General features: G+C 40.0%; 1 protein-coding gene across 2 annotated transcripts in view; it reads right to left on the bottom strand.

The window, feature by feature from the left end:
* CPAMD8 (C3 and PZP like alpha-2-macroglobulin domain containing 8) overlaps positions 1-18,183 on the bottom strand; it is a 103,840-nt gene that overhangs the window by 54,205 nt on the left and 31,452 nt on the right. For both annotated transcript variants that reach the window (XM_074939832.1, XM_074939833.1), the window contains exons 20-29: positions 16,066-16,297; positions 15,188-15,341; positions 13,692-13,834; positions 10,209-10,260; positions 9,123-9,421; positions 8,376-8,601; positions 7,567-7,743; positions 2,553-2,634; positions 818-974; positions 289-363 (exon numbers count right to left, since the gene is read on the bottom strand). In XM_074939832.1, the coding sequence (XP_074795933.1) occupies positions 289-363; positions 818-974; positions 2,553-2,634; positions 7,567-7,743; positions 8,376-8,601; positions 9,123-9,421; positions 10,209-10,260; positions 13,692-13,834; positions 15,188-15,341; positions 16,066-16,297 (1,597 nt within the window). The remainder of the gene's footprint in view (positions 1-288; positions 364-817; positions 975-2,552; positions 2,635-7,566; positions 7,744-8,375; positions 8,602-9,122; positions 9,422-10,208; positions 10,261-13,691; positions 13,835-15,187; positions 15,342-16,065; positions 16,298-18,183) is intronic.

Genomic DNA, 18,183 nt, shown 5'->3' with positions numbered 1-18,183 from the left:
TAGAGAGAGCAGCTCTGCTCCTCTGGAACAAGCCACAAGCTGACAACTCGAGGTTGCAGGAATCTCCATTGCTAACTTTAGAAAAGATTCTTTTGAGACATTCCACTCTAGATAAGTCAGGAAGACTCCACCACAGCTTCTGGTGTCTGACTGTCACCTCCAGAACCAGCTGACAAAGTCTCCGCAGGTCAAAAAAAGGCAAAGCCAAGCAACAAAAAGGAAATTTTCAAAACCCAGCACAAGAAATAATCTCTTAGCTATTTTAATGGCTACTGTTCAGTCCTTTACCTCAAAGGTGATGCCTGTCTCCAACAGAGCTGCAACTACATATGCTGTCAGTGAGATCTTGCCATGGATTCCACCCTGGAGTGTGATAAACATAAAACAACTGGGTGAAAATTGAACAGCAGCACGCTGCATGGAAGGACTTTGGAAGCGAAGCAGGGAATAAGTTGGAACCATGACAAAGGCTAAGGCCATAGGACCCTTTCACATTTGTACTTGGTGAGCCTATAGTTCTGAAACCCAATTCCCCTTTGCAACTTTCTGCCCAGTCCATGGCTCAGTAACACATCTGAGACATGGAGCTTCATAGTTGAGATGCAGTTTCCAAGTGCCATGGTGGGATTTTCAAAGGGTGGCACACAGCTAAGCCCCAGCAGACTGCTTTATTGAAACCCCTCTTTAGTTTCTTTCCCATAGGATCATAGCCCTTTAACACAAAAATCATATGAACCATAAGATTACACTACCTCCAACCCTGGTAACATTCTAAAAATGCATTTGTTGCATGATTCTAAGTCTCTATAGTTTTTACCTGGATGTCCTTATTTAATATTCTACCCATAGCAGGGAACGAGCCATCTTCCTTCTGGTGCTGGGTGATCCAGTCCTTTGCAGCTGTTAATTCCTTGGGATCAATGAAAATAAACCCACGAGACTGCGCAAAGGACTTGAGAACAAAGGCTGTTAGCCTGAAAACACAAATTCAGCAGGTTCTTGAGAATAAGAACACAGAGCATTATCTGGGAAATAGTGCTTCTGGGAAATGTATGTTTCAAAAATCTAGAAGAGGAGACACTATTGAAATATACAAAAAAAAGAATGGTGTAGAGAAGATACACTGGGCACTATTTACCCTTCTGGGTAATACACGAAACAAGGGGACACTGCATGAAATGCAAAGGCAGCATATTTTAAACTGAGAAGCATTTAAAAACAACAACAAAAACCCCATAAAAAAAGACAGTTAAGCCTGTGTAACTCACTGCCATAGAATATCATAAATAGAAAGAGAGCCAAAATTTGACTCAACATTGTCATTGGCTAGAATTAATTTCTCTTGTACAGGTGTTTAGCTGCTCCCTGACTCAAACTTTTGAAATAAGATGCATACAATTACCAATTCAGATATAATACTAGATGGACAAAAGGGAAAATATTGTAATTTCCCCTATTTTAATTATTTACTGATAATAAAACAACTGGAAATTCAAACCACTGCTAAAGTCTGTCTCTGTTGAGCGTTAGGATCTAAGCAGAGACAGAAGAAGTGCTTTTAGAATTCTAAACCTCTGACATGCAAAAAGTGTGAACTCCAGCCGGTTTTGGGAGACTGAATCACTCATTTTACAAGCCCCGCAGGAATGGGAGGGTAGGAGGCAGGCTTCCTGGCAGGGGATTTTTCGAGTGTTAAGTAATGGTGTGTTACAGTATTTTATATCTAGGGACTAAAAGATGCCAGCTCTGAGATGAAAGTAGAGTTTATTATCTTTAAAAAAGTTAAGCATCATCATCACAGAAATTCTACTTCCCCTTCAAATGAGTTCATGGAGCAAGTCAATCTAAAGGAAAATTCAGAGCAGCTGAAGAAATTGAGTGACAGTGCAGGCAAATTAACAAAATGGAAAACTTTTTAGGTTAAGGTGCTGCATTTAGTCAAGTAAATGCTAACACTGAGGTAAAGCAGAGTCTTGGGGAATGAGGGGCGTTCTAGAGAACACTGGAACACCCTGCCCCCTCCATCTACTGCCTCAACACAACTGGTACCTTGAAAGGCCCTGCAGTTCAGTTTCCTGGGGAATCCATCCATCCATCCTGTTCTGTTTCATCCAGGTGGAGCTGGAGTCCACTGAAAGATGTGCTCCATTCTCTCCCTCCTGCCCTGAAGGAGGTGCCCTGCCATCTCCCCAACACAGCCCGGGTGGGGTTCTGTTCTCAAGTAAGAAGGTGCTTATTGAGGTCACGCACTGCTTATGCAGTTCTATGGCATAGAATCTGACCCTAAACGACAGCACTGGAACCTTAAAGGAACATGCATTAACTAACGTCTTAACAGTCCCTGATCCTCAAAACCCATCTAATGTGGGATCACAAAACACTCAGCAGTAGAGCATTAGCAGGCTTCTAGCCATTAAATATTATTTTTACTCTCTGCTATGTGCGACATCCTGACACAAACTGCAAACTTATTGTCCTTTTTGCCAATTATGTCCTTTTCAATTTGGCAAACACTGAATTTTTAACTCTGTTTTAAATAGCGACTTACTTACCACATACTCCCTGAGGAGTCCCTCTCGCCAAAAGCACTGTATGAACCATCTTGTCTCTTATAGGTCAACTGGCGTTGGTAACCTGGAAATCACAAAAGAATTGTGGGAGTCCAGCAACTTAGGGCTTGGCTACACTTACATTTTATAGCGCTCTAATTCGCTGGCTCAGGGGTGTGAAAAATCATCCCCCTGAGCGCAGCAAGTCAGAGCGCTTTAAAGCACTAGTGTAAACAGGCTCTGAGCACTGGGAGCCACGCTCCCAGCGCTCGGAGCTAATCCCCTCGTGGAGGTGGATTACCAGGAGTGCTGGGAGAGCACTCCCGCGACAGCGCTTTTAAGTTTCCAGTGTAGCCATGCCCTCAGAAAAGCAAGTGTTTAAACTGAATGAAGACTCAGATCATCCAACACTGGTATGGCGGATTCTGCTGCCAAAGGCAATCTCCTGTTTTGCTGTGTATGGTAGAGCCAACCCTGTGTGTGTGTGGAATAGATCTTAACTAAATCTTATTACAGGCTAGTATTTATAAGTCTCCATACATCTCCTGAAGACAAGTGATCAAAATATAACTTCTCCTACTATTAGCCTCTTTTCCCTGCCCAGCTGGAGGCTCTTTGCATGTCTATATATGGGATGGCACTTGTCAGTCATATCTTCCTTTTATTAGGACTTTCTTTCTCTTCCCTTTAGTTGAGAAGAATTCCTGAGCAGAAAAGTCAGCTTAGAGAACAATAAGATTGACCACCTTGGCAAGCAGTTTCTTGAGACATGCAATAGCTAAGTCATTGGGGTCTTAACTTATTTGAACCCTTCCTAGCTGATGGGGCTGTCTTACAGAAGGCACATTTTAACCTAACAGTTATTGTGAAGTTAAATACTGAAGATCAAGAGAAAATACCGGGGCCCCATTTTAGGATGCATCCTTTTAGAGCAGTCACCTAAATGTACAAGTGCTCCCTACGTGAATGTCCTTCAAAAGCCGAAGATAAAGATGGGATTAGCATTTTAGCTATAATGGATGGAATTTACCTTTCACCAAACCTACTTCCCTTGTAATCATGAACCGTCAGTACTAATAAAATTGGGCCAAGTCTCAATAATGTGGAAACTCCAATACACAGTAATTTTGGCAAGGATTTTAAATGTCCACTGGATCTAAATCCTTCAGAATGGCCATTTCTGATATGGAGATGTATCAAACATGTGCAAGAGGCTACATGACAGAGAGACATATGGAGCCTGGCTAATCCTCTGACCCATAAATAGACTTTTCATTCCATGCTGCATGACATCTTTATGAGAATGGATTAATTTTTCATTTCCAGGGACTGAGTAGCTTTGCTGACCTCTGCAGATACAGACGGCAGTATAACCTCCTATCAGTAGCTGTCCATCTCCCCCTGCTTCTCCATAACCTCCAAAAGTTTCCCTTTTAGAGAGAGCAGAGCTGGGTGAGTTTGTAAAATAGAAAACAATTGAATTCCTAGAAATTAATTATGCTCCAGCAGTGAAAAGCTTGGACTGGGGGTTTAGAGGATATATGGATAAAAGTAGGAGAATAAAATCCACTTGTTCCACAGAAAGATAATGCAACAGTAGCCTTAGGGGAAGAACCCAATTTGGTGAAAGAGAGAGACTCTGGGAGCAACCAAAAACAGAATCCAGGGTTATCACATTAATATTCAAATACATAAATCAAAGTTTACATTATTTCATTTGTGGAGCCCTAAAGGGACGAAGGGAACAGTGAAGAAAATGAAAGAATCAGAGTAAAGTACAGATACTTCTGAGAACAGCGGCTGAGGTAACCACATTTACCCCAAGGTCACCTTGGCAAGTGATTGAGTCTCTGAATGCCAAGCCTTTAATATTGGTTGGAGCATCTAGTTTAACTTAGGAGTGCTCTATATTAGTAATGGGCAAAAGAGGAAAAGAAAGAGTCTTCAAGCTCTGAAGGGTGTTTCTGAGAGGGTGCTACTGTGGAATAAAATCAGTGCACACAGCAACATACCAAGAAAAGGGAAAGTGGTGGAGTTTCTGGGAGAACAAGATCAACCCCTCACATTACTTCACCCTTCTAAAAAATTCCTAGCTCCTGCAGCCTCCTTGGTAAGGCCATGTCTACACAACAAAATTGTGTCAACCTAAGTTACATTGGCATACATCCACCACAGTAATTAAATTGTTTTTGCATGCCCACATTATGCTCCTTAAGAACATAAGAACAATCATGCTTGGTCAGACCAATGGTCCATCTAGCACAATATCCTGTCTTCCGACAGTGGCTAATGCCAGAGAGACTGAACAGAACAGGTTATCATCAAGTGATACATCCCAGCACCCATTCCCAGCTTCTGGCAAGCAGAGGCTAGGGATATTTCAGAGCATGGTTTTTCAACCCTGCCCATCCTGGCTAATAGCCATTGATGGACCTATCCTCCATGAGTGGGCGGTGCATGTCCCCACCACAAGCACTGTACCGTCAGTGCGGGGCACTGTGAGATGGCTTGTGAAAGCCAGTTTCAGTCGATTTAAGCAATGCAGCATCTACACTGAGGATATGTCTACACTACCACTATGTAGGCAAAACTTATGTCACTCAGGGTGTGAATAATCCACCCCCCTGAGCGACATAAGTTACACTGACATAAGTGCTAACGTGCAAAGTGCTATGTTGGTGGGAGAGCTTCTCATGCCGACACAGTTTATGCCACTTGCAGGGTTTTTTTATCCTGGTGGGAGAGCTGCACAACTGCATTGCTGTACGTGTAGATATGGTCTGACATTTCGTCGACCTAACTACAGTGACATTGACTCTATGCCTCTCATGGAGCTGGAGTTACTAAGTCGGCATAGCAGGGTAGTTACGTCGGTGGGAGCAAAATTTTAATGTAGACACTTATATAGTTAAGTCAAGGTAAGCTGCCTTTCATCAACCTAACTGTAGTGTAGACCAGGCTTAAGTTCACATCAGATACAAGTGCTGCATTCAAGCCCTGCTTAAACTGGCCTATTTGGGCTAAAAGGTACTCTGCTGAAAAAAGTCATTACCATGACAAGTGGGGTCACAGAGTTGGCAAGAAGGTTTACAAACATCTCTTCAACTGCTGCTGGAGCCATTCTACCCACCAAGCTCAACTCTGAGTGCAGACACAGACAAGAGACTAAGGCAAGCTGGTGGTAGGAATTGGCTTGTAATTCTGTGCATCCAGACAGCTAAGTCAATACACATATTCACTGATAATGCAACAAAAAGTCACGGCCTTCAGAATTCTTCAGTAGTTCTATAGCTTGCAGGAGGCAGGTGAAGCCTTTTCACACCCAGAAACCAAAGACAAAGATGTTCTTCTCAGACCAGCAATAGCTGCTGCATTAAATTTGACTTTTCCTTTATAGTGAGATCTTCCCTACATAAGCCTCAGATACAATTTACTGCTGAAAAGTATTTCTTCATCACCAGATTGTATTCATGTTGGAAACAATCAATTCAGATTCATTTTGCTGGTAACTACTGGTAAGTTTCTGTATGTCACTCTTCTTACACTTTCCTTGGCTGTTACTCTTACATTAATTTTTCTTTGCTTGTTAGACCTCTCTCCTGAACCATTTCACATCTTGCTTGCTCTTATGAATGCTTGTTCTTACATTTTCTATGCATCCCTTTTTACAGTCCGGAGAGGTGCAAAAATGAGAGACTTCATCTCTCTAGAGTTCATCTGTGTTTTTAAGAACTTTGATGTGGTAAGGTAGAAATTTTACCAAGAAGCCCAGCACAGCACTGAGGATTAAGGGAAGGAGCTGGGAACTGCAAGTGATAATAGGTTCTATGATTTTGCTCTTTGATGGATGGATTTTAGTGGCAAAAGAAAGTTTTCTTGCTCAGTAAGGCGCAAAGGCCTTCTTAAAGCAGGACAAGGGCTTTCTCCATCAGAACCTGCTACTTGGCAGGGGTCCCAGAGAGCACAGGAAGGTTTAAAGCCTTTTGGAATTTCCTCTGTGGAGGTAAATTAACATGCCGAGTTTGAAGCCCAAACATTTGAAAGGTTGTAAATTAAAACTGAATATTATTAAAAATGAGAAACTGAGCTTGGCTATTAGAAAATGCTCTAACTTTGAGGGCAAGCAGAGAGCACAGCAAACTACAAAGTGAAATAATTCTGGCCCAGTCCCTAAAGGCAAATAACATAGGGCTCTTGCTGATAGGTACAGGGAACGGATTACATTTTCTGAGGAATCTCAGTTACCCTGTCACCTATGATTCCATGACATGGCTATTGTCTGAGTCATGCACAAGGCAGCCCATGTCCATCCCCTTGTGGGTGATTCTTGTTTTTAATAATTTTCTCGTAATTCTTTCCTGTTCCTGGGAGTCTTGCTTTGTGTAGCTACAAACCATTCTGTACAAACCACCCTTCCTATTTGAATGCAGAGAGAGAAAACACTTGAAAAAGCAGATTGCTTTAGGCTACACACACAGAAATGACATGACACTGAACAGGGTGGGGACAGACCCTCTCCATATGGCTCTGGAATGACTGCTCCTGGGATACTAATTTGGTTCTGGACAAATTGTAACTAAGAAGATATTGACAAATTGGAGGGAGTTCAGAGAACAACAGAAATGGTTGGAGGGCTGGAAGGATTCATTTAGAAAAAAAATTAAAAAAACTAAATACATGCAGCTTGGCTAAGCAATGACTAATGGAAACACAATAACCTTCCACAAGTATCTGAAGGCTGTAAACAACAAGGAGAGAAAGAAAATATTTAGGAGAGTAAAAGAATGTATAACTAGGAGTAATTACGAAGAGAAAATATGGCTGTGTACCAAGGAAAACTTCCTGACACTGATATCTATGAGGCTGTATGATAATCTCCACAGGGAAATTGTTTGAGACCCATCACTCAGGATATTTCAGGCTAGACAGGACAATGTTAAATAAGTAATATGCTCTGTTGGCCTAGACTACTGATAGGTCTTTTCTGTCTCTACAGTCTATGAGTCTGAGGAAGTACCTTGCACCAGATAATCTGTGGCTTCGCTCTCCACCTCAGGGCTGAGTTGTTTGGTTTTCTGCAGATATTTTAGGACAAAGACATTGGGAGCAAAATGGATCATGTTCTGCTCCCCACATCCAAATGGTAATCGTAGAAGATTGTCCAAGTTGTTAAGCGTAGGGCCCATCACATCTCCTGATTAAAACAATGAGACACATTCAGTACTGCTACACAATGTTTAACTTCTCTCTCCCTGTTGTCTCATTGTTTACTTTTATTTTCTAAATGTACAAGACTGAGGAAGGAGGAACCTGAATGGCTGATGAAGGTTCTACTCACAACTATAATGGCACAAACCCAATTAAGCCCACTGGTTTCCATCAGATGCAGGAACACTAAACCTTAATATAAAATTGGAACCCCCTAAGATCCTCAGTCTTAACCATGCAGGGGTTTCCCTTGGAGTAGAGAGGAAATTTCAGTCTCCAGGGCTCATTAACTCCTTGGCTAACCAGCTAAGACCGTCAACAAGAGAGCCAGTTAGTGCTACTTGTGATTGTGATGATTTTATGCATAGATTTCCACTGGGTGCTGTCATCTCTTTCCATAGAAGCTATTGAAGAACCATCAAATGATACCAACTTTCAGTCACTGTCAACCTGGACTGGGTTCAAACCAGCAACTGAAAGGCAAACCATTCCACATCCCAGAAAGTAATATTCTTTTCATTATAAGTGGGTATGACTATCCTACCTGGTTCATATTACTTTTAACTTTTAGTTTGTAGCATCTATCTTTATTAACCCCCAGTCCCTTTTAGTTGGTACCTATTATTGAGGCAGTAGCTCTTTCTGATCCAGGGATCACATTGTGGGGAACTCCAAGAGTAAACGCTTCATTGTGATTTTCATCAGTCTCTTCTTTTCTCCAGATTTTAAACTCTCCCATTGAGCCCCAGCCTGTGGAGAAGCCAATGTACTTCACCTCAGGCTGTTTGGTGATGGCCCACTCCACAATAATGGATTCATTTAGCATCTGAGTACCATGGCCAACCTGAAAGGAACAAGCAAACCATCCAATTCCAGGATGAACACGCAAGTCAAACCTGCCTCTCTTGTTAAATTTGGAACTCTATTGTATGTGCCCTTGGACTCAGTGGCTTAAACCTGTAGTTGCATCATGAGAACATTACATAAACCAGCCAAACTCCACTGGATTTAATTGGAAATTAAGGAGATATCAGCAAGTTATTTGTCACTGGTCTCCCATCAGTACTGATCAGCTGGACCTGTGTTCTCAAGGAGCAAATACTTTTAATACACTTAATAACAATAATTTTTAAAGCTCAGGTTCCCAGGGCACTGCATGACAAAGAAAAACATTTTGAAACACAATCAAGTGTTCTAATATAAACTGCCCAATAAAAATTTAACATAGAAAAGGAACAGAAATTAGGCTCTTTCTTTCTATAACATGGCAAATGGAAATGTGCCATATATACACTCAGAGTCCTCTTGGTCTTGTTAAGGAAGAAAGAGACCATAGGGCTGTTGTTACACAGACAAATTCACTACCTGAATTATTCCATTTTTCCAGCTGATCCAGAAGCTCCGGAATTCATCCCAAGAGAGGATGCCAGCTGTGTCTGTGCTGACAACTGGCTCACCCATTTTACTAGTAGAAATCCACGTTTTAGCATTTTGATGCCCACCAATGACAATCTCAGTCATCTCTGCCATGTCATGTGGGCCAGAGGACAAGGCAAAATGAGCATCATTGTGTGCTTTCACTGCAATGTCGAAATGAGTCATCCGGGCAGGCTTCTGCATATACTGGTACTCATATTTGTTAGGTGTAGAAATGTGAATTTTCTCTAGTCAAAAAAATAATGGAATATTGTCAGAATTAGATCTTGACGTTAACTTAGGAGGACACAAAATTGTTAATAAAAAGCCACATAGCCCAAGACTGAACTTCAAACACTTGGGGCTTTGTGCTGCATAATATATCAGTACGCATTTGTCACTCCAGTGCCTCATAAATCAAACTAGCAGAGTAGATAGGGATGTCTCTTCCTAACTTCCACTTTCTTGAATTCCTTCCTATATAGAATTAGCACTTTTTAGTTCAAATAATCCAGGTATATTTCTTGTGAAGTCTATACATGATTTCTCAATTCCCATTTTAAAAGGTCAAGAAGACTCCCTGTTTAGCAGAAGCCAAATCATAATTAGCTACTGTAGCCAAATCCAATTTATCTGAATCAAGCAGAAGGGATACATTGACTTTGGGTCTGAATTAAAAAATCAGCTAAAAATATACTATAGTTTAATTTAGCCACAGTTGTGGTCCACTGTGCAAAACACTTAGCCAGTTTTATAAAGAAAGGGAAGTTCACTTTTTATTTGCATATAGCATTTGGCCAATTAATATTGTCCATAGTTAGCCAGCCAGGTATGAAAGACCCTTTATATCAATAGCTTGATGTACATGCTGTAAACCCATCAGCCATAGATGGGATATAAATTTTACTGATTTTCCTACTGAAAAGAGGGAAACAAATGAAGTTTTTCCAGGGGTAAAGCAACATGTTTCTATTTATAACTTAAATTGTGGAAAAAAACAAACCTTGTCATATTGTGTTCAAACCAAAAACTTACCATTAGGGCAGAAGAACACACTGTAGGTATATTCTCTGGATAATCCCTCTGGCTACACAAAGGCAGAAATCCATTAGGAAAATAAGCACTTGGATTAACAGCAACCACCATTTAGTTTTAGTTATAAATATACAAAATAAAGTTCTAGTGCCATATAGCATTAAAGGCCCATTATACATTATGAAATATGACATTTCACTGGCATTGTTATCAGGAAGACATACTATGGCTCATCATTGCTTTCAAATGTACCTAAATACGGATTTAGGCACTTAACTTCAGGCATTAAAGCTTCAGAATTTTACACTTAGTGGCTGAGCTGCAAACAAAAAATATGTTTTCAATCACTGAAGTCATCTACCATATTGAAGGATAGTGAGTGTTTTATCTGTTGTTAAAATGGTGCTAAGGGTGACCCTGGGAATGTCAGCCCAGTGTGCTTTATTTCATGTCCATGTAAGGTAGCTGAAACAGTAATTAAAGAGATTTATAAGATATCTAGATAATACGATATAAGAGGGGCAAACCAACACAGCTTCTGTAAAGGAAAATCATGTCATATCATATCACCTCATCCAGCCTGTTATAAATATTTTATAGACTCAGCAGAATCACAGTTAAAGAGAAATCAGCAGATACAGATTTCTGTTGATGAATTCCCCCACAAGAGGCTATTAAGGAAACTAAATAAATCAGGGGGAAGAGGCAAAGTTCTATTATAAATTACAAAATGTTTAAAGAGCTATAAAATAAAGAAATACATGGTATTTCCAGTGTGGAATGAGGTTATTGGGGGATGCCTCCCATATTTGTACTAGGACAAGTGTTATTTTACATACTCATTAATGATCTGGAAAAGTAGGTGAACAACCAGGTGGCAAAATTTTGCAGATGACACACAATTACTTAAATTAGTAAAGATTAAAGAGGATTGTGAGAAACTACAAAGGGAGATCTTCAAACTACCATGAGATCTTCAATGATCTAAAATTCAAAAAAGAGTCCTACAAAAAGTGGAAACTCAGTCCAACTACAAAGGATGAATATAAACAAATAACACAAGTATATAGGGACAAAATTAGAAAAGCAAAGGCACAAAAGGAAATCGAACTAGCTAGGGACATAAAACGAAATGAGAAAACATTCTACAAATTCATTAGAAGCAAGAGGAAGACCAAGGACAGAGTAGGCCCATTACTCGATGAGGAGGGAAAGACAATAACAGAAAATGTGGAAATGGCAGAGATGGCAGAGATGCTTAATAACTTCTTTGTTTCAGTTTTCATGAAGAAGGTTGGTGGCAATGGGATGTCTAAAATAGTGAATGCCAGTGAAAATGAGGTAGGATCAGAGTCTAAAATAGGGAAAGAACAAGTCAGAAATTATTTAGACAAGTTAAATGTCTTCAAGTCACCAGAGCCTGATGAAATGCATCCTAGAATACTCAAGGAGCTGACTGAGGAGATATCTGAGCCATTAGCAATTATCTTTGAAAAGTCATGGAAGATGGGAGACATTCCAGAAGACTGGAAAAGGGCAAATATAGTGCCCATCTATAAAATGGGAAATAAGGACAACCCGAGGAATTACAGAGCAGTCAGCTTAACTTCTGTACCTGGAAAGTTAATGGAGCAAATAATTAAGCAATCAATTTGCAAACACCTAGAAGATAATAAGGTGAAAAATAACAGTCAGCATGGATTTGTCAAGAACAAATCGTGTCAAACCAACCTGATAGCTTTCTTTGAAGGGTAACAAGCCTTGTGGATAGGGGGGAAGCAGTAGATGTGTTATATCTTGACTTTAGTAAGGCTTTTGATACTGTCTCACATGACCTTCTCATAAAAAAACTAGGGAAATACAACCTCGATGGAGCTACTATAAGGTGGGTGCAAACTGGTTGGAAAATCGTTCCCAGAGAGTAGTTATCAGTGGTTCGCAGTCATGCTGGAAGGGCATAACGGGTGGGGTCCTGCAGGGAACGGTTCTGGGTCCGGTTCTGTTCAATATCTTTATCAATGATTTAGATAATGGCATACAGAGTACACTTATAAAGTTTGTGGATGATACCAAGCTGGGAGGGGTTACAAGTGCTTTGGAGGATAGGATTAAATTTCAAAATGATCTGGACAAACTGGAGAAATGGTATTAAGTAAATAGGATGAAATTCAATAAGGACAAATGCAAAGTACTCCACTTAGGAAGGAACAATCAGTTGCACACATAGAAAATGGGAAATGACTGCCTAGGAAGGAGTACTGCGGAAAGGGATCTGGGGATCGTAGTGGATCACAAGCTAAATATGAGTCAACAGTGTAAAACTGTTGCAAAAAAAGCAAACGTCATTCTGGGATGTATTAGCAGGAGTACTGTAAGCAAGACACGAGAAGTAATTCTTCTGCTCTACTCTGCGCTGATTAGGCCTCAACTGGAGTATTGTGTCCAGTTCTGGGCGCCACATTTCAGGATGTGGACAAATTGGAGAGAGTCCAGAAAAAAGCAACAAAAAATGATTAAAGGTCTAGAAAACATGACCTATGAGGGAAGATTGAAAAAATTGGGTTTGTTTAGTCTGGAGAAGAGAAGACTGAGAGGGCACATGATAACCGTTTTCAAGTACATAAAAGGTTGTTAAAAGGAGGAGGGAGAAAAATTCTTCTTCTTAACCTCTGAGTATAGGACAAGCAGCAATGGGCTTAAATTGCAGCAAGGGCAGTTTAAATTGGACATTAGGAAAAACTTCCTAACTGTCAGAGTGGTTAAGCACTGAAATAAATTGCCTAGGAAGGTGGTTGGAATCTCCAGCATTGAGGATTTTTAAGAGAAGATTGGACAAACACCTGTTCAGGGATGGTCTAAATAATACTTAGTCCCGCCTTGAGTGCAGGGGACTGGACTAGATGACCTCTCAAGGTCCCTTCCAGTTCTATGATTCTATGACCTGACAAAACTAGGTTACAGGTTTGCAGAGTGATAGATTAAATTCAGTGTAGACTGGAAAGAATGGACTGCCTTGGAGTTAAAGCACTGGATTGGAACTCAGGAGGCCTTGGCTCAAGTCCCAAATCTGCCATAAACTCCCCGTGTGATATTGAGCAGGTCACTTAATCTCTTCTAAAAAATGTGCATAATAATCTTTCCTTTCTCTCATATTCTATCTGTTGTAAAATGTTTGAGGCAGAGTCTGTCTCTTACACCCAGCACAATGGGGTCTCAATCTCAGTTGTAAAGTCTCAGCACTGCAATAATATAATAATAATAGTAGAAAAATACAAGATAATCCACATCAGAAGGAACAATTTGATCAAGTTGTACTCAAAACCAGGTCTTAAATTAATTTCATCTGTCATTTTGTGGCTCGGTCACACCTGGCTTTGCTAAATCACCTTGCCCTGAAGTTCCTTATAATCCATTTAGTTTTGACTAAACTGTCCAGTGACACCTAGTTTTTTTCCTGAATTGTATGGAATCATGTCCTCTTACCTCAATAATAACACTACTACGGACATAGTCTATCCCAACTGGGGTCCTTTTGTCCAAGTAATTGTCCTCTGAGTGCTTGCCATTCTTCAGGATCTGCATCCCATCCTGGCAGCAGTTTGTTCCACCATAAGCAAATGCTTTTGCTAAGTGAAAGAAAGAAAAGAGGAAGCAGGGATTTAAATGTAGTAGGATCTTCAGCAGCTTAAAACACTTCTCATTTCAGGATTGCTCTAAACTGAGTAGAGGTTACATTAAGTATTCTATAAATAAAAGGTTTCAGAGTAGCAGCCGTATTAGTCTGTATCCACAAAAAGAACAGGAGTACTTGTGGCACCTTAGAGACTAACAAATTTATTAGAGCATAAGCTTTCATGGGTTACAGCCCACTTCATCGGATGCATAGAATGGAACATATAGTAAGAAGATATATATACACATACAGATAAGTTGGAAGTTGCCATACAAACTGTGAGAGGCTAATTAGTTAAGATGAGCTATTATCAGCAGGAGAAAAAAACTTTTGTAGTGATAATCAAGATGGCCCATTTAGACAGTTGACAAGCAGGTGTGAGGATACTTAACTTTAGGGAAATAGATTCAATAAGTGTAATGTCCCAGTCAATCCCAGTCTCTATTCAAACCCAAGTTAATGGTATCTAGTTTGCATATTAATTCAAGTTCAGCAGTTTCTCATTGGAGTCTGTTTTTGAAGCTTTTCTGTTGCAAAATTGCCACCCTTAAATCTTTTACTGAGTGGCCAGAGAGGTTGAAGTGTTCTCCTACCAGTTTTTGAATGTTATGATTCCTGATGTCAGATTTGTGTCCATTTATTCTTTTGCATAGAGACTTCCAACTTATCTGTATGTATATATATTTCTTCTTACTATATGTTCCATTCTATGCAAGCGATGAAGTGGGCTGTAACCCATGAAAGCTTATGCTCTAATAAATTTGTTAGTCTCTAAGGTGCCATAAGTACTCCTGTTCTTTCTATAAATAAAAGTCACTTGTAGTTGTAGGGTCATATTATGCTCAGTCCATAAATATTTGGACAACCTCTGGGTATTGGGGAAAGTCTTTACTAATCCTAAAAGATTCATGAATTTTCGCACCAGTGATTATTTACCTGAATGGGTGTACAGGATTGTGGATTATTCATTAGTCTCCTATTTTAAATTTTCAGTCATTCAAGCAGTAACTACACAACACAACAGGTGACCACACATCACAAATAACAAATAGTGAAGTTGAAGGGAATAGCCTGAAGTTTGTTCACACAAACTCCTCAGTAAATCCTTATGTAGGATCCATTTATAGAAAATTGGGATCAGCTCACAAATAGGAAAAAAGGGCTAAATCTGCAGGAAGTATTATTCACAGTGAATGATTCAGCCAGCTCTGCACCTGAGGGGATCTTCTGCAGTGAGGAGAAGGGGAATGCTTTGCAAAATTCCATCAGGCACTCCAGCACTGAAGGATTTATAACTCTACAGTACCTGTGATGTTGCTCAGTCCAAGCTCACTGAAGGACAAGACTATGGAGGTGGGTTTGGCCTTTCCAGGGGCTACACACTTCTTTCTTGTCAGATGGTGTTTCCCAGGATGTCCCACAAACTTTATGCCTTTTGGAACTGAAATTTTCACATGAACCTGTGAAAACAATTATTTAATTGCATTTGATGCAAATCAGACTAGTAATAATGACAGAAACTGATACAAAACCCAAAGATCACAGCATGTTCAACAAACACATAACATACATGTCACATTAATCAAATGTATTTCTTAGAGGAGCTTTAAATGGCAGATTTAGCTTCAGTGCAGTGACTCCATAAATTGTAAAGGGATGTATGTTGACTTTACTTGTGTATGTTCATTTCTAAATCTAACCATCTATACCTGGCTTATGATTGTAGAAGAGCACTGGAGCCAGAAAGAGCATGCATTTGAAAAAGGTCTAGGTTTAGGAAAGAGAGCTTCTCAAATGTCCATGTGTAGCAGGTATCTCATCTCTGATAAACTACTTAAAGCAATTTTCTAACTAAGAATCAAGCTCTTCACCATGCTTCAACGGGAATTTTCCGATAGTCTCCCAAAGACTTTTTCACTATTTGGGTTTTAAAGTGTTGCAAGAACCATTCAGGATGTTGCTACTTATCAAAAGAAAAGAAAATAAAGCAGCTACTTTCACTAATAGTACAAACTAATACATTCTTCTCTCTTAGTATGTATATTGCACTCATCTCATGGCATCCAAATACCTTATTGACCACGAATCTGCAATCACAATGCCTAGAACACGATCCTTGATGACAGAACCAAATTCAGTGTCTTGGCAATGAGTGAAAAATAAATAAAACAAAGATGCTGTTACCTCTATGCAGATAGCCAGGTAATTGTAGACAGTCAGCGGGATTTTGGTCTGCTCCCCACGGATGACATGATAGGGCAGGGTGAAATCGATGAAGAAGGGTTTGAACGTCTTCAGTTCTGTTTGTTTGGCAAGTCCCAGCCCTTTCTTCTCAGACAGGCCCACAGCCTCCGTTATCCATGTAGTGATTGAGTCAGGCACTTCCAGATCCAGCTGTGCTTCTCCTGATACATCACTGCCAAAAAGAATAAAGGAATAACTTGGGCTGTCCAGCTCAATGAGATACATTTGAACATGGCTCAAGCTCACAGAGTTAAACACTTTGGGGAACTCCCTCCCAATCCAAGCTCATAGTATAGTATAATATGTGACTCAGGGGTGTCAGGGCTTTCAGCTACACTTTGCACACCAGGAGATCAAAGGCCACAAAGCTGGATTCTCCTCTTGCTAGAGGTCAGCTGTTTTGGGAACCTCTGCTGTAACCAAGAGATGTATGCACATGGAGCAGGTGAGCAGTTACTAGCTAGTATGCAGTACAGTTGGTAACATGGCATCTAACTTCTAAATCCTTCCTGGATTAAAAGCTTTACAGGCATTTTCTCCCAGGCAATAGAAACACTTTCCTTAGAGGCAAAGGTCTGTATTAAGTAAGAAATAGAAGGAGTAAATTGGTTTATCCAACAACTAGTGAAATAAAAGTAGTCTTTGTTGGAACCTGTTACACTTGCTATGTACAGTGCCACATCGGAAACTGTGTCTATCATAGTGCGTCTGTCCCAATATTCTGCCATCTAACATTCTTCATGCTTTCCTAAAATCAGGATTCAACAACATCCTGCAGCATTCACTCCCTTTCTCCCACAAAGGAGCTTTGGCCATGACTGAAAGGACGGACAGACAGTTTCTTCTAAAGCAAGAACAAAAGCTATTTCATGGCTCAGTTAGCAGGGTGATTGGTGCCATTACAAGTACACACTGAAGGAGGCTCTCTCTGGAGTTCTTATTTCCTTCCCAGAGCCTGATGCACATGCTGCTAGTTCTACCACCTTTTGAGAAGAACCTACATCTCAGCTGGCATGTTGCTAGGAGAATGAGAGAGACCCCAGAATAAGCACAGGTGGTCATCTCGGCATATCATGCTGCCTTCTCACAACATGATACCTGCTGATTCACTGGGGATATCCCAGAAGAGACTTAAGTACAAAGAGTTCAAGACTCTCCTATTCCGCATGGGCTAGCTAAGTTTTAAAACTGATGAAGCATGTATTTTAATATGTTGTTTATAAACAGCTTTTAATTTATTTTATATGATGCTGTGTTAATACCACAGTTAGGAAATGAGGCAGAGTATTGTGTATTGGTTTGTATGACTCCAAGTATTAAAAGTTAAATTGGGCTTTGCATTAATTTGAGTGTTTAAAATTACCTTTATTTCAAAAGAAAGAAATATTGCATTTCAGAAAAGAACCAGCAATTAATGGGATTGGGAAGTGCCTGGAACTTGATTAGCTAATGACTGTTACACAAGTGACCAAGGCTACAAACAGATTTCAGGTTACTTTTCTATTTGTTGCAGTCATGCAGTTGCCATTGAAGAAAGAGAGAGAGAGAAAAACAAAGGGCCAATAAAAGCCCTAAATCAGAAGAGTTCTTTGAGTTCTTCAGCAGATACTTAAACCAGTTGTATTGACTATGGAGGTCTTAAAAAGCAGACAAATTCAAAAGGATATTGTAAAATGGAATGAGAGATTATCTCTTGATTGAAGCTGCTATCTAATTGGATAGTTTTGTTCTTTAATATAGTAATATTTGTGTAAATTATTGTTTCTGTCCTTTAGTTATCAGAAATATTTAACTGGTAACCTAACTGATAGTGCCAGTTAAATATTGCCCTGTTAACTGAGTTAAATACTATGATCATATTTGCCACATTTCACAATAGAATTAGGTACCCAAAGAAACAAGAACAACGCTGAACTGAACAGTCAATGAAAAATTGCAGATGGGTGAAGTGAAGGAAGCTTAACCTGCTGCTCAGATCCCCTTAGCATTTTGCAGACATGGAGCCTCTATGGAAATCCCAATAGGGAAACATTAACACAAAACAAATGGATCAAGAAA

This window comes from Natator depressus, chromosome 25 (assembly GCF_965152275.1).
Source record: "Natator depressus isolate rNatDep1 chromosome 25, rNatDep2.hap1, whole genome shotgun sequence".
Classification (NCBI taxonomy): Eukaryota; Metazoa; Chordata; order Testudines; family Cheloniidae; genus Natator; species Natator depressus.
The sequence above is the reverse complement of the archived record's forward strand: the minus strand, read 5'-3'. Positions and strand labels throughout refer to the sequence as shown.